The sequence below is a fragment of the Pezoporus occidentalis genome, unplaced genomic scaffold (assembly GCF_034315485.1).
Source record: "Pezoporus occidentalis ecotype Australia unplaced genomic scaffold, CSIRO_AGI_Poc_V1 ctg88, whole genome shotgun sequence".
Taxonomy (NCBI): Eukaryota; Metazoa; Chordata; class Aves; order Psittaciformes; family Psittacidae; genus Pezoporus; species Pezoporus occidentalis.
The window spans coordinates 2,218,898-2,236,031 of NW_026916242.1; the positions used below are offsets into that span (position 1 = coordinate 2,218,898).

The 17,134-nt window shown below is 38.7% G+C and overlaps 1 protein-coding gene across 5 annotated transcripts in view; it reads left to right on the top strand.

Annotated features, from left to right (window-relative positions):
• Positions 1 to 17,134, top strand: part of STK39 (serine/threonine kinase 39) — a 107,292-nt gene that overhangs the window by 1,864 nt on the left and 88,294 nt on the right. The window contains exon 1 of one of the 5 annotated variants that reach the window (XM_062604683.1): positions 16,412 to 16,609. The exons of the other annotated variants lie outside the window; for them this stretch is intronic. Within the exon in view, the coding sequence (XP_062460667.1) occupies positions 16,597 to 16,609 (13 nt within the window). The 5' untranslated portion in view covers positions 16,412 to 16,596. Of the gene's footprint in view, positions 1 to 16,411; positions 16,610 to 17,134 lie in introns of those variants that run through there. 5 annotated transcript variants of the gene reach the window in all.

A 17,134-nucleotide genomic window follows, 5' to 3' on the forward strand; every position in this document is an offset into this window, starting at 1 on the left:
CTTTGTTTTACTTGGTTTGGAGAATGGATCTAAATTATCCAAGTGGAAGTGGTTCTGCTAGCATAAGATACATCTTTGCTGAGGAGTAAATCCTTCTTCTAAGGTATAAAAGGTCTCAAAGGTGTTGGATTAATCCTTGTCTAGGGTGTGACATGAGTCATAAGAGTTACTTGTAGTTATTTTCTGTTGAAGTACCTGTAGAATGCCTGGGGAGAGTGTAGTTTAGAAAATCGTTCCCACTTTCTTTCCACTTAAAAGTTTGCATCTTTTGACAAGTAAAATGTATTTCTAAATTTTTGTGTATCTGCATACAGCCGTTGTACAGGTGGATGTGAAATTGGCATAGCAAATACCTATCTGTAGTGAAACTTCATTGCTAATTACCTATTGGTGCTGTTAAATGTTGGTATTATTTCTTTAACCAAAGCGAATGCCTAGTGAGGTTGGGTTATTTTGAACCAGATCCTTGGACTTAGCTAATTTGGCTGACTTTAGTCAAACTTTCACTAAGCTTAGGTTGTTTGCATGACTTTCAAACTCACAGATTTGTTTTATACTACCTGGCTTACAAATCTTAGTCAATTACATCTTTTTTTCATTAACACTTTGTATTTGTTAACTTATAGGAGACCCATGATGAGAATAAATTTAGTCTCAGTACTATTAAAAATAGTAAATTCCAAAAAATGTAGCCAACCCCACTTCATCCCTTTGTTTTATTTTTGAGGTGGCTAGCCAGGTCTTTATGAACTCTTGGTGTGTGGTTTCATGATCCATTTAATCTGCTCTAACAGGCAGCTGTTGAAAGGATCACATAATCTGACAGAGAACTAGTTCTTGTGCTGGGTCAGTTTCCTGTCTGATCAGGTTCCCTATTTGACTTGCTGCATGATTGAGAGATGTGATGTGAGGAAGAGGCTCTTCCTGTTAATTCCTATGGACAGATATTTTCTGGAGCAGAAAGAAACCATTCTGATTGCTATCTGTAAATGTATGGGGCAAAGAGTTAAAAGAAGAAATCCTTACATTAGTTCAGATTGATAAACGCTGTCCATACACCAACCCATTTGGGAGTTAGAAGGGGTTTCGTAGCTGTTAGAACAGGAGGATCCAAAGGAACCCTCTGCTAGGAATTACTGCAATTGCACTTAAGGGAGAAACAGGTTTAATTTATTAAAGACCTGGAGATCTCTTTCTATGATTTTAATGCATTACGTTAAAATGTGCAGTGAATTTTAATGTATGTGCTCTTTTTTATTTTTTTTTAATAAGCTGGATATAACTTAGCTAAAAAAAACCCTAATAAAAGCAATATTGTGAGATATCTTCTCATTCAGGCTGGGTTTGTAACCAAGTATTCTGAATAACATAACTGTTACAGATTTTTCGGAATTTATGTCACATATGCAAGGTTTTCTCCTCCTCAGAAACAATGTAAATCTTCACACAACAAATGCTTAATCAGTTATGGGTGTAAAAACCTGAAAACTGGATAGTATTAAAATTATATTTGTACCTTTCAAATTGTAATGAGCTGTAAATCATATGGATGAGATAAAGCAGCATTATTTTGTTTGTATTTGTTTTAAAAAAGGTTTCTTAAATGGATATGAAAAAGTGGCTTTGCCTTGTTTCTGGAGAGCTGCGTTGGAGTTGATGTTCTTCTGCTGGATGTAACTTACTGTTTGTCAGCCTGCGTTGATAACTGTGGAAGGAAGATTCTGTTCTGGAGAAGCAGTGGGTTATCTCATGATTAGGCTGGGTGCTAGCTTTCATTATACAATTTTCTCTCCTGCTGCAACTGATGTGAAAAATTAATTTGGCTAGAAAACAGCCAGAATTGGTTGGAAAATAGATGGTTACTTCTACATGATAGATTATCTGTATTGGCTGAAACTCATTAAAAAAGCTACCTTAGTTGAGCGGAGGTTTTCGTCTATTTTTGCCTTTCTAAATTTGAGCTAAAAAAATGCCTTGTGGTTTGTTGCCTCATAAGGCGCAGTGTTGCTCAGTCAGATGTGTTGGGATTTTGAGTAGAACAAGTTACCATTTTGAGACAGTTTTGCTGGTTTTTGTAGTTCTTACTGTACGCAGAATGTGAGACACTCGGTTTAATGGCTCTGAGCTCTCTGTTGGTGTTTCTGTGAAATATTATTTACTGTTTTTTAATGCTTCCCTGCAGCATGTGTATTGCTAATGGTCGCTTGTCTGATAGAGTAGACTCTCCTATATTTGTTGTTATCAGAGGTCTTTGTGGAGAGATCTCTGATTATGATGCTCAGAACTGGTGTTCAAGTTGGTGCATACTGTTTTGAAAATCCTCTCTACAGTTAGAGGTAGCATTACAGTTCTGTGTTCTGTTAATCAGACACTCACTTCTCATTCATTCTTTCGAAAATTTCTTACCCCTCTACTTAATCAGATTTTTGTGTGGTTTTATTTTTTTCCTTTTTAAGCGTAAAAAACGGTTGAAGGGCTTTCTTTTACAGAAGTTCTTATGTATATGTTGCAAGTTAGATCTGACTGTGCTCTGTGAAATCCCACACTGTAGCAACTAAAGCTATGATAAACTTTGACATTTGTTCTTGCAGAGATTTCTTTCACAAATCCCTGTAATTCTTGCGTAAGAAGCTGCATAATTTGATAAGTAATACTTAGTGCTGCCTAAGATCTTTATTCTAAAACTTTATGTAAAACAGAAAGATGTGCCTGCCTTAATCCTGCTCCAAAGCAAATTCTGTTCCTTACCAATAAATCTTAAAAGTTAACAGCAGCCTAAGCATTTTGTATATGTGGATATTAAATATAGGTTTCATAACATTAATTGGAAATTACTACTACTGTAGCTGGGCAGGAAGAGCTTATTATTTTGTAAATTAAAATCTTACATTTTGGGAAAGAATTTTGGGAAAGATTTTCTGTCAGCTAATGACCATTTGAAGAAACTGGAAATGTTAAGTCCTCATCTGTTATTTTAATAAGGAGTGTCTTTTAATTCAGTTATCGGAGTTAGGCTTTGTAAGCCATTCAGTGATAAAACTTTGTTGTATAATAAAATTACAATTCATGCAGTTGGAGGCTTGTAAAATAAAATTAATCTTCTTCCTGACAAGAACCTGAATAAAAAAATAGAAATTTAATTTGCTTTGTGTTTCCCACAGTTGCAAGTAACCAGCAAATAAAGCCTGTTTTAAAGTTAATTTGGTAACTGGAAGGGTAAAGGAGTATGTAACCAGGCAGCTGGCTGATGCTATGTAATGATAATTTACAGAAAGTATTCTATGCTTTCCTGTTCCTGGAACCTGCCTGCCTCCTTTATGCTTGGCCCACCTGTCTCTATGCTTTCTCTCTCCCTCCATCTAAGTTTTTTCCGCAGATAAGGTCAAAAGCCTTTGATACCTGGAAAGTCCTGGCTCCATAGGATTTCCTTCAGTGCTAGAAGAGGAGCAGTTCTGCTGGTGACCATGTGGAAATTTGAAGGGATTGCATGATCTTGATTCTCACTAAGCCTTAAAACAGCAAGGCGTTGCATCTTCAAATTGGAGCCACTGCTTGGGTAGCAGGGGCCAAGTTCAGACCTCGGAGAGCAATTTTAGGTTGGGTGATGTGTTGCTCCGAGAGAACATTAGAACTGTTTTACTTTTTCATTTTTCTTCAGTGAAGAATCACTTTCCCTTAAGTCAGAAACCAGTTGTTGTTTTTTTTTTTCCAAAATCCGTTGATCAAATGGAGACAAACCCACATCTGTTCTGCTTGGTTTGAGGGGAAAAAACGGTGAGCTCTCCTTGCAAAGGAAATGTAGGTGGCTCATATAGTGGCTACATGTGTAGGCCATATTTTTGTTTTGTGTGACTCTTTTGGTTCTCTCTCTCGTCCCCCTTCCTCCCTTCCAAAATAATTCAGAACTATAAGGCAGTGGTAGTAGAAGCTGGTTTTATTTACAGGAATAATAGCAATTCCTGGCACTTGAAGAATGGACCTTAAAAATCAAGACAAGTTACTTACTCTTGTTAACTTCTTGGGTTTGTGGAAGTCACTGGGATAGTACTGAGCAGCAGAGGAGCAATCTACTTGTGGTATGTGGAATGTAAGTTCGTCACTAGGAAATTTACTGGTGCCCAAAATGAAGAGTGAGGTTTTCCCGTCCTCTCCCCACACCCCAGGAAATCACACTTGACAGAAGTTGATAGGGCTTACCTTGTGTAAATAAATAATTAGCTTTTTTGAGTGAGTGGATTTTTACTTATTTCTTCCTTTTGCAGCACAGCCTTGCTGGTAGGGTGAAATACTGACAGTTCTGCTAGATTTCACTGTTTCTTGTTAAGTTTGAAGGTCTTTAGGTGTGCAAAAAGATCACATGATTGAAGCTTATGGGTGTAAGAATGTTATCCAGGAGTGGCAAAATGAAGCAATGCTGGTATGAAATCCTGAAAAATTTGCTTTAAAACATTTCCCCCCCCCTTCTTAACCAGTCTCTATATGCGCAATACTGGGTTCTGTGTAGTTATGGGATCAACTCTGTAACTGAAGCAACCAGTACATGTTGAGTTCTTATCTCTTTCCTTCTCTAATGGGGTTTGGCTGCTGTTTTCCCTTGCTGGCTTCAGGGTTGTGTGGTAGTGATGCAGCTCTTCCTTCTTTCTGCCACTTGCTTTTCCTGCAAAGTGCCTCTTGCTGGAGACCATGCTGTGGTGTTTAATATGTGCCTGGGGCACTAGGTGCACTGGACTAAAAAGATGCAGAAAAAAACCCAGTTGCCTTGCAGTGGGACAGAAAATGTGGTATTGAGACAAAAAAGAGAGAATATACATGGAGAAACAAGCAATCATGTGGTACCCAACAGTGCAGAAGGAACCTAATTTTCCTGAAACTGCTGTCAAGTCAGTTACTTTATGCGAGCTGGCTGCCTTTCAGGAGAGATAGATAGTTGGGGGATGTCAGTAAAGGGGGAAGAAGCTTAATCTTCATGGAGAAGTGTGCATGCTTCCTGGCATTTGGGTAGACTTCAGCTGACTGGTGCCTGTTTTGTAGAAGGTTTTCAGGGCAGTGGTGAGATGCTGATAAAGCTGATGAAGGTGGTGGGTTTTTAGAGTCCCTCTGCACAATTCCCAGGTGTGATTTTCCAGGATTGTTGTTTGTGACAGTCCTGCTGCTTGTTCCCTAGGTAAGCTCAGTGAAAAAATTTGAACAGCGTTCTTCATTTGTTAGCTGAAGTATTATGTTTGTGTCATTGGCGGAGTTAATATTTCTGGTCCTTTACCCTTTTCCAGTGTCTGACTAGTTAATGTGAGTTTACCCAGCAGTTTGGTGGAACTCTGGTATGATAAGTTAGCTGTCTCTGTTAATCCTTTGTCTTTACGATTAACAGTTTGTGAATTATTTTATCAGCCTAATTATTCCTGTGGATGTCTAATGGCCTCTGAGGTATTCTGATTAGTAGTGAAATATAGGTGAAACTTGAGGATGTCCTATAAGGCTGATGTAATCATGATGCTACATAGCTTTTAAGCTGAGCAATGTTAACACACTTAAAGAGAAATGAACACCAGAAGCAGACTGAAAATTGGAAGCTTTTCATTGTTCCTAGTCATGCTGTCAGAAGTAGTGTGAACTTAAAGGTCAAGATCAATTTTGAATGGCTGAGGGTTTTCTTAATAGGAACAAATAATTATTACAGATGTAACCAGACTGTGCCAAGTATACCTGCTTCAAGGGAGGTGGTACAAAAATACTTAACAGACCAGAAAAATACTGTGTATTTACTTGTTGGTTTCTGTCCTGTACGAGTAATATGGACAAAAATCATCAGAAAAGGATCGCAATTCAGTTATAAAGTTGCTTTTCTGTTCTCACTTCTTTGCTTTGCAGACATTTTATTATGGAAACTGGACATAAACTTACAATTTATTCCTGTTAGTGTCTTGTGTTCCTAGCCTCTGAACCACTTCAGGCTAATATGAGGAACTTCATTAGAATTAGATTAGAATCACCTGATGAAAACTTAATGATATCATAGCATTTATGTTGCTCCAACTCTTCCATTGTTTCATGGGAAGGAGGACGAGAAATGGGTGAGTTTTTTGCTTGTGCATGGCCACAGTAGACTCAAATTCTAGCAGGCATGTTCTGTTGGGGTAAACTTGCTGAAGATGCTTTGTGTCTCAACACTACAGTATTAATTAGAGATCTTCATGACAGTGCAGTAGCAATACTGCCTTTGTTTTCATAGATTGCTGTTCTTCATTCTCAGAAGAGAATGATGCATTATGTGGTGACATCCGGAAGACTTGGAAAATATTTCATTCATGGTATTAGAATTGTTCCAAGTGTTTACTTTCAAATTAAATGAGAAACAATAAAATATGCAACCTAAATCAACATCAGCATTTGTTTATAGTGCTACTTCAGAAAAGAACAGTAATTCTCTTTTAACAGCTTTTTTTTGGGGCAGGAAATCTGGTTCAGCGTAGCAAACCTTCAATATATCCTGCTTGTATAAGGTAGAGTTAAGCACAGCTTAACTCCCAGGCACAGCTACAGGTTGGGCGGAGAAGTGGTTCAGAGCAGCCCTGCAGAGAAGGACTTGGGGGTGTTGGTCAATGAGAAACTGAACATGAGCCAGCTTCAGTGTGTGCTTATAGCCCAGAAAGCCAACCGTATCCTGGGCTGCATTGAAAGGAGCGTGACCAGCAGGTCGAAGGAGGTGATCCTGCCCCTCTACTCTACTCTCGTGAGACCTCACCTGGAGTATTGTGTGCAGTTCTGGTGTCCTCAACATAAAAAGGACATGGAACTGTTGGAAGAAATCCAGAGGAGGGCCACGAGGATGATCAGGGGACTGGAGCACCTCCCATATGAAGACAGGCTGAGGAAGTTGGGGCTGTTCGGCCTGGAGAAGAGAAGGCTGCGTGGAGACCTCATAGCAGCCTTCCAGTATCTGAAGGGGGCTGTAGGGATGCTGGGGAGGGACTCTTCTTTAGGGACTGTAGTGATAGGGTAAGGGGTAACGGGTTAAAACTTAAAGAGGGGAAGTTTAGATTGGATATAAGGAAGAAATTCTTTCCTGTTAGGGTGGTGAGGCACTGGAATGGGTTGCCCAGGGAAGTTGTGAATGCTCCATCCGTGGTGGTGTTCAAGGCCAGGTTGGACGAAGACTTGGGTGACATGGTTTAGTGTGAGGTGTCCCTGCCTATGGCAGGGGGTATTGGAACAAAATGATCTTAAGGTCCTTTCCAACCCTAACTATTCTATGATTAAACAGCGTTGTGTGCAGCTCAGATGGTACCCTGCTAAGGTAACTTTTGGTCTGCAGAGAATACCATATATCGAGTTATTGTGTAGCTATGCAGAGCCATTTCCAATGTGAGTTTTGCCTTAGATATATCCAGATTTTTAAGCCTATTGAATAAAGTTTTCTGTATTGATAATGAAACAACAGGGGGAATGAAATCACAATCCTGATTTCCTTTGTGAATATATTTTAACTAAAAATTAGATCATTGAGTTTGTCTTTCAGGGAAAAATATCTGGCCAGGTAACGTAATCAAGTATTTAAAGATAATATTAGAGCATATGATAGGAAAGGGGTTTTGCTTTTATTCTGTATTTTATTAGGAAGAGCTCATTCTGTATTAGAAGAGTGCTGGAGAAAGATGTTTCCTTACATCTGTGAACATTGAAGGAGAAGCTTTATTTTTGAGGCAGTGTCATACACCTGTGTTTGTTATGATAAGATGCCATTGCTGTTTAGACTGTAATTCATATTAAGTGCTGGGTTAACTTTTTTCTTCCTTGATACAAAAAGGGTGATTTATTCTTATTTCCTCCCCCCATCCCCAGTAAATCTTTGTTGTTTAGACAGCTGTATTTCAAAATAGCTGTTTCTTCAAGGTATGTTGTTCAGAGTATGTTACTCTACGGCTTTTCTTTGTGGTGCTCTGAAAACTCCCAGCTGAATGAAGCTTGAATGGGCAGGTAAGAAGGAGATGGGAAACAACAGAAACTTTAGCTGTGCTGGTTGTGTCTCAGCTTGGACAAACAGCCTGTGCAGGGAATCTCTCATAATAGAGTTTTTCCTCAGCTTTGTACTTCAGGTGTGAGCCTGCAAAACTTCAGCAAGTCTGTGGCCACAGGGGTGGGTAAGGGACTGGAATGTACTTCATTTGAGGCTGAGAGCTGGGACTATGCAGTCTGGAGAAAGGAAGGCTCAGAGAGATCTTACCAATATGTGTAACTATGCGATTGAGGGGAATGAAGAAGAGGGAGTCAGACTTTTCTTATTAGTGCCCTGGGACAGGACAAGAGCCAGCAGACACAAATTAAATCTGATGAATCTCAGTCTTAACGCAAGAAGACTTTAACTCTGAGGGTGCTCAAACACTCCAGCAGGTTGCCTGGAGAGGTTCTGGAGTCTCCATCTGTGGAGATAGTCAAAACCTGGCTGGGCAACCTGCTTTAGCTGACCCTGTTTGGAACTGGGGGATTGGAGTAAATGATCTCTAGTGAACACTTTCAGTCTAATTGTTTTTGTGATTCCATGGCTTGAAACAATTTTTGGTGGTATCTTTGTGTGAAACAGCAGAAAAATACTTGATTGAAGCTTTGCTCTTTCAAAGAGCACGTTAAATTTAGGAAACAACTCTGACAAAAGTGTCCCTGCTAACAGAAGGGCAGATATGGAGAATATCTGCAGATAACAGGTTGGTTCAACAGTGGATTTCATTAGTATCTTAGTTGTGTTTAGGTCTACAAGTTTCTGGGGAAATGGAAGCCGATAAGGGGAGTGAATCAGGCAGTGCTGAGGCCTCTACGTTGCAGTCCTCTACCCAGAACTGGTCTGAACCATTACATCTTTCAGAGACTATAGCACATTTCTGCTGGGGCAGAACTTCCAGTTCAGGTTCCTCCAAAGAAGGTTTGTTTTGCACACACAAGAGCCACTCTGCCACGCAAACAGAAGCTTTGTGAGGATTATCAAGGAGAGGGTATTCACTTCAAAACTGCTCTGTTTGCTCTAAAACAAAATGCAGTGGAATAGAACTAAGTGCATGTTAGTGTTCTTTTTTGATTTCCCTCTAATTTCAAATACTTTGTTGGTTATTCCTCTGCTTTTTTTCTTCTCTCTGGAAATTTTTAGTTTCTCGTGTGTTTGATGGGACACTTTGCCCTTAAGAATTGAATCCTGGTATGTGTATTTCTAAATTATGTTGTTGATCCTTTTAAAGTCTTACTGTTAAAATTTTCCTGTGAAACTCTTGTGTGCACTGTTCATGCTAGGATAAAACCCTAGACCTTTGAAACAACAAATTTGGGTACAAAACTTTGAAGGGAAGAATGATGTCAGATTTCCCTTTCTCTTCTGGATAAGCTTCTTTGGTTTAAATGGAGAGTTGCTACCTGATGTTCTTTTGTTGTGCAGCTGACTGAATGATAAGGAAGTTTATTTTAGCAGCTTTTCAAATGACTGTGGGAAACAAAGGTACTTTTTGAGGTGCATGTGTCTGAGTGAAGTATTCATGCTTCTTCAGATCAGTGAAGGACGAAAGAAACGCCCCTGCTGGAATGCTTTCTGGAGGGCTAATGAGGTAGAGGAGGATCTCCTGGATTTCTTGTAGAAACCCTATCTTCTACAGAAGCCCTGGGGATATATATATTTTTTATTTGTTTATTTATTTATTTTTTTTACTTTTTTTTTGCAAATAGATTGTTTGAAGGCTGTGATTTTATTTTGTTTTCTCAAGAAAGAAAGAAAAGATATTTAAGAAGTACATTGACATAAAGTGGGAAAAGACACTTTTGCATTAATCTTGTAAGAACAAATCCTCCCCAAATGTGAGTAAAATTCACCTAATCTGCTAAAATCCTGTAAAGCCAGAAATTGTTAAGACCTCCTACATGTACTTCAAAGTTTTGTTTTTTTTTAATTTTCTTTTTTATTTATTTTTCCGCTATGTAGCACTTTATGAATGCTGAGAAAAAGGTTAAATTAAAAAAGTGAGATCAGTTAGGTCCTTGATGTAGTCTTTGACCTAACCACAGCATATCAAGACAGCAAGGTCTCAGTTTTACACAGATGTTCTTTCATACAGCTTTTGGTTCTGTGAATTGGATTGCAAGGTTTTGGTACAACTGTAACTCAAGAAAGAAAAAGCCCGAATAAAAGAAGTTTACTTTATTACCTGAAAATCTGACCTACATTGTAAGGATGAACAGGTAGTGATGTGACAGGCAAAATCCATTTCAGTGTTTTTAATAAATTCTTAAATCTTACCCTTCTCTTCAAGTGTTTTTCATGCCTTTTATTGGGGAAATGCAGAATGAATAGGGATCTGTTGCATTCATTCACGTCAAGTACAGTACATCCACATTTCTCCTTATCGCATGAGGGCCCCAGTGTGATTGTACAAGAGGAGCTGACTCCTGCCTGCAGCGTGCCAGCTGGGTGGCTGTGCAGCACAGCTCTGCTGCCGACCGTGCTGTAAGAGCAGCAGCAGCGTAGGTGAAAAAGTCTGCTGCAAGTTGTTTGGCTGCTATATTTTCTGTTTCTTCTTCCCTAACAAACTTGTAGTGTGAGTGAAATTGGGTTGTCATTTTGCAGGAAGCCAGTGCAGATCTGATTACAAAACTAATGCTAACTGGAGACGGGCTTGGGTACCTCAGAGATTTTCTTTTCCGTCCTCTGCTTTTGAGTAGTTTAGCAGATAGTAATACCTTGTACATATGTGCCATTATTACATATGGCTCAGTTCATTGTTTTGGTCTTCTCAGGAGTTCTGTCAGAGAACCTTTATAGGTGATCCACACTCTTGTCAGCATACTCCTTTACATAATCTAACCTAATGACAACCTAACAGATATCTTCCCTTTCTTCTTCTAGACACTGAGCTCAAATGAATTTTTTTAGTTACTTCTTTTTCATCATGCCCAAAGAAAATTATTCCTTTAAATCTCTTTAAATAATGGACTATTATGTGTAATGGTACTTGCTCATTGTGCAATGGCACACATATCTTCTAGACTGTAGGTTTGGTGAATTCACAAGTTACCTTTATATACTGATACGAAAATAGAGGCATTTTAGGTGTTCATTAGGTGAGCAAAGATAGGCAACCTCTTTGCTATCTGACCTGATGTGTGCTATTTATTGGTGGCATTGAATTCCCTATTCCAGTTCCACAACTTTTGTAAGTTCTAATGTTGAAACAGTATTTTACCCTTATACATAATGCCTTGCTTCACTTTTTTTAACAATGGCAGCTCATAATGGAAGGTAATATGATTGAGAGTAGAGATTGTTCCAGGTATAAAACTTGACTTTTCACTGCTAAGCTTAGTTCCATACTCTTTAGTTCATTAATCTCTTAAACTGCAGTACTTTAAATTACTTCATAATCAACAGCCTTGGAGAAATGATAATGAAGGGGTAAGTGAACTAGGTATATAAAGTGATAAGCTATGCCAAGCAGACATGAAAACTGTGGGACTTGTGAGGAAAACAGTTCTGCAAACTGGAACAGAGGTACTTGGTTTGTGTGTCACATTTGATATGAATATGTGACATGCTCAGTCAAAGAGAATGCTGCTTGCCTTGTAAAATAGTGCTAGTTGTGCTAAGCGCTTTACAAGGGATTGGGAGCAGGGGGTACCAATCACACCAGTCTTATCCTGGTACCTCCACAAGGCAAATTCCAGTTCTGATGACTGCAAATTCTGAAATAGTGGTGATTGTGGATTTTTTTTTTGTTATATAAACATTTTTCACTTTTATAAATAACACTTCTAATGAAGACATTTGAGATGTGGAGCAGAGCAAAAGCAATTTAATCTTGGGTAGTGTTTATAATACAGGGTTTGCCAAGACAGTCTAATTTGGGTTGCTATAGTTCCCTTTCAACTTCTTTATTTAGACAACTCATCTATTTTAAATGACAAGTCAGGGAGACGATAACACCTGTGATAACACCTGTTGAAAGTGGACTGCTTTTGTTTAGGTTTTCCTTATGTGCTGTAGTGCTGATGTCTCCTTGGTGTGGGTTACTAATAAATGTGAAGATGCTCTCACACCACACGTTGAAATGTACCATGCTCCCTGTGACCTCCTCAGCTAGTGTGTAAGAAGACTCAATGCCATGGAGTATTTAGTTAAAAGATAGTTTTGGTGGTGACACATACAGACAGGCATTAAACTGCTTGGGTGTTTGGTATCACTCCAATTGCTTTTGCAACACATCACCTTTCTTTCAATGTCAAGTACCGAGGTGTGTTTTGGAGTATGTGCAGTGTCCTGTCGAAAGACAGGCAAAAAGTGAAACATTGTGGTTGCTGCCTGTTTCTGATGCACTCCTGGAAGCTGATCTTCAACTTCATTAGCACCTTATCTTGTCCTAAAGACTTGAATTATTTTGTAGGTGCCTTCTTAAAATAAGGGAAGGAATGTGGTTTTGTTACATGCCCTATCTTTTGTGATTGATAGGGCTAAAAGCTTTTGAGTGTTGAAATGCTGGGCTGTCAGGTAGGTTGCTAACTGTGTCTCCTGCTATGTTATCACTTTAAAGACTAATTATGATAGCACAGGGGGATAAAAACAGCTTCTGCACTAAATATAGTATATTGGATTGGAAAACTGGCAAGGGAGCTGTGATACTGACTTACTACTCTAGCTTCAAAGGCAAAATAATTTTGATATGGACATTTAGGCTACATCTGTAAGACTTCAGTGGGATCACTGAAGTATTTGTAGACTTCTGTCATCTTTGGAGATTTTTTTCTGGACTATTTATACAGTGTGCTTTTGAAAAGTAGTATGGGATAAAATAGACCTCTAAGGCTGTGTAAGCAACTCTCCCACAAAGAGGTATATGCAACAGTTGAATAACCCAGTGATTTTGTAGGCATAATGGTGATGTTTTTAAATATTCAACTGCAGAAAAATATTATTTTTATAGCTCCATGAATAATTGATGAGATTAATTGAAGAATTAGTGAGAATAATTGTTGAATGATGAAAATGCAGAAGTAGCAGTTCTGTGCATGGGCAGATTTCGTAGAACACTTACTGTGTTTTAGGTTTATTATGTCCTAAGCCTAATGGCTAGGATAAGCAATCTAATATCCAAGTTAGTTACAGTGGGAGAGATTTGATCCAGCATGAATTAAGAAGACAAAGTGAGCAGAAATCGTTAGTGCATTATATTTGATTATTGTAAAATTTTTAAGAACACAAGCATTCATGTCATGTGAAGATAGAGAAATCATGAGTTCATTTTCTGTGAAGAAGTTAAGTTTCAGAAGGGTTTAAAGTTTAGTATAAAGAAGGACATGTGCATATGCAATGTGCAAGTCCAGCCATCTCACCTCACTGTCTGTCTTTTTGAGAGTTGACTAGTGGAGGGCAGATTAAATTAGAATGTTAACGTCAGTTGTTGATCACACCTGTTCCAGGATCCTTCTTTTTGCCAGCTGGAGACAGGTTCTTCCTCTTTTTTTTTTAAAAAAAAAAAAAAAAGAAAAGTTACCTTTATGTCAGATACAGAACATCTTGAAGGAACTTACTCAGATGAACTTAAATCCTGGATAAGTGTTTGTGTCTGAGGTTTTTATATGAAAACGATTTCTAGGTTAAAACTTTTCAGAAGTGAAGTGCAGCCGTATGTAATAGCTCTTGAAAAGGTTTCTATTGCATGAACCCAAATAATTAAGAGCAATCCTAATGGCTTTGCTGTGCTAGGGCATCATGGTAGAGGGAGCACATGGTTCATGGAATGAAGGGACAGGTTAGCTGAAGGGCATTACACTAGAGAGAAGGATGCAGCAAAAATGTCAGTGCAAGATGAAACTTTGACTTGTTGCCTGTTGTGAAATGGGAGTAGTAAGCATCTTGATGTGGACTGAAATTGCGTTATTTCACTGTTAACTTTTGAAATTGGCAAAGAGAACTTCTCTGTAGCAGGGGACAACTTTTCCAGTAGTGGGAAAACCCCGTTGTCCTTACAGAGCTTTTTTTTTTGAGTCTGACCACTGTAATCATAAAATCATAGAATAGTTAGGGTTGGAAAGGACCTTAAGTTCATCCAGTTCCAACCCCCCTGCCATGGGCAGGGACACCTCACACTAAACCATCTCACCCAAGGCTCTGTCCAACCTGGCCTTGAACACCTCCAGGGATAGAGCATTTGTAACTTTGTTGTGCAACCCATTCCAGTTCCTCACCACCCTCACAGTAAAGAACTTCCTCCTTATATCTGATCTGAAGTTCCTCTGTTTAAGTTTGAACCCATTACCCCTTGACCTATCACTACAGTCCCTAATGAAGAATTCCTTTCTGGTATCCCTGTAGACCCCCTTCAGATACTGGAAGGCTGCTATGAGGTCTCCACGCAGCCTTCTCTTCTCCAGGCTGAGCAGTCCCAACTTTCTCAGCCTTTTTGTTTTTCTGCAGGAGACAGCTGGGTGGTAAAGGCTTCATGGTTTATCCAACCTGAGCTTTCATTATACTAGATCATTTTCCGAAATAGAAACTGGATGCTAAAACTAGTCTGTGCTTTGATTGTGATGTAGTTTTGTATGTTCTCTGCTGTGAGGGTTTTGGCAGGCTGGTAAGGCTCAGCATACCTGAAGAAGTCATGCCTTCTGTCAAGGAATGGGTTGACTGTAATCTCTTTTATAATAATTTTCTGTGACCCTATTTTTTTATGCTAAATAGTTGTCTGTGACAGTTTTGCTTCACTGTATGGTAGTGCATTAATTGTGTAGTCTGTTATCTCTTGACTGAAATGCATACCTGGGTTGTTCTGTTTATAAGAATTACTCCCCTGGCACACTTCACGCTTCTCTTTGTTTAGTAGACTAGTGAAGGGCATCTCTTTACTGACACAAAAGGACTCTTCTGACCAGATGGAAGAGCTGCAGATTTTCCTCATCTTTATCCCCTGTTGTTCACCTTGAAAGCCAGAGCAGGAGAGGGGAATTACCTTTAAAGAGGAAGGATACATATATCCGCCAAGTGCCTGGCTCCTACTTCAGTACTTGAAACTGCTTTCTCAGACAGGTTTTATATGTATGTCCCACTGAGAATGCAGGCTGTGCAGACTGCATTTATTATCAAAATATTACGTAGGGTATTCAAGAGGAAGGAGAAAGAAGAAACCAAGTAAATTTGCTTTCTTCTAAACATAGAAAGCTTTTTGCATTGTCAGAGCATCATATTCTTGTGGTGAAGAATATCCCATTGCAAGTCGTCTCAGGAGAAAACAGGGAAATGCCCTTGAAAGGCTTTTTTATATACGTAAACTTCAGACTCTAGTTTATGGTCTGAAATCTTGCATCTTGTCCTCTTTCAGTAGGGGAAAGAGGAACAGATCTTCAACTTGTGCATAAGGATAGCTCACAATTAAGTTTTCAGTCAAGAGTTTTTAAATGGTAGTAAGCACATAGTCTTGTTTTGGGTCTCACAGAACTTAAGCAAGTGATATAGTGGGATGGGGTCAGGTATGTCACAGGCCTTTTTTGTTTTGTAATCTGATTTTTCCAAAATGTTTTGAAGTGTTGCTTGCTGTCATTTAAGTTGAGGAAGCAGGCATGATTTCATCCTGGCATTGGCTGAATAAATTTTCTGTGTACTTTTTCTGTTTGTCCTTTATGTGGCCTTTGTATCTGAGTCTGTTTTGAAAGTGAAGATCTGGTTGTTTCCCATAAGTAGTTAAAACGACTGGTATAGATGAAAAAGATACATGAAGAAAAATCTTGGTCTTTGTTCCTGTATCCTTAAGAGCTAAAAATTTGGTTGTTTCCCTCGCCCTAACTTACAGTTGTGTAGTCAAAATAACAAGAGGTTTTGTGTCTCAATGTCTAGTGTATGAGAAGTTCATTAAAGCGATGTAGATGGGTCTGTCTCGAGTTGAATAGTGCTGACTTAGTGATTCTTTCCTTGGGATGTCTTATTTAATTTTTGAAATATCTCTTAATTCTTTTATTACTTACATTATTGGAATTTTTAAAGGCTTTGTTCTGTAAGCAGGCAGAACAGGACGTGTCAATATTTGTCTGTGACCGCATCCTGCAAAAACACGGCAAGTTAGTCCTGTTGAGACTTTTTTAAAGATGAGCTCAGAATTTTGTAATGAAATTCATACACTTTGTTAAAAAGCTTTGCGATTTGGGTGAAAATGTTACGTGAACTAACAATACATGAAAGTAGCTAAGCAAATAGCAATTAAAACGTGGACAACAACTTCCAGTCATGAGGTGTTGTCGGTGCTGTTTTCAGATGTGCAGAGGGAAAAGCTCTCAATTGTTCTTAAGTCGGCTGGTAACTGAATCCACAGTTGTAGAGCTTGACAACAAAAGGCTTTTTGTTCATTTAGTATTCATCTAGGACATGCCGATTACTGAGCATAAACAGAACATAGTGCATGAGCAGGCCAATATAACATGTTGCTCAAGTCATGACTTACAAGAAGTCCATAATTTGTATTAAAATAATTTAGAGCTACATACAGGTGAGAAGCTCCTCCTTGGGGGAATTTAGATTTCTGCATGAATTAACACAAAGCAGTTACTTTGAGGAAGCATACACTGCAGTATTTGAAATGGCAGCAAATGTGTAACCCAGGTAAATCTCTCTGAATATTGCTTGCAATAATTTCATTAATTTAGTGAGGCAATACTGACTGAGGCAAAGCCAGTGGGTGCTTGATAAAAAAAGCAACCTGAGCTGTTACTCCTGCTGTTTGCAAGTAAAGCATACTAAAGAATATTATTCTAATGCTTTTCCCAAAATTTGTTAAATTCCACTAAGTTTTGTTATCAGTGTAGTTGTCTGACCATATGTGATTTGCATGTTGAGTAAGCATGACTGACTTTCTCTGCTGGGGCCACTCAGCACGGTGCATCTTCTTACTGTTGGTGTGATACTTGTGCCTCCTGCACTCTTTACAAGAATCAGCATGGTTTTTGTAGGATGTTACCCTAATCATGATGAATAAGCAGGAACACAGGTGAAACTGCAGAAGAATTGGCATGTACAATTTTATTGATATTTTTCTGTTCATTACATAGACAGAACTAAAACCTGGTTAAAACCTGGTTAATCCTTGGTTAAAACAGGGACTGACTTGAAGGCATAATGTTTTATGTA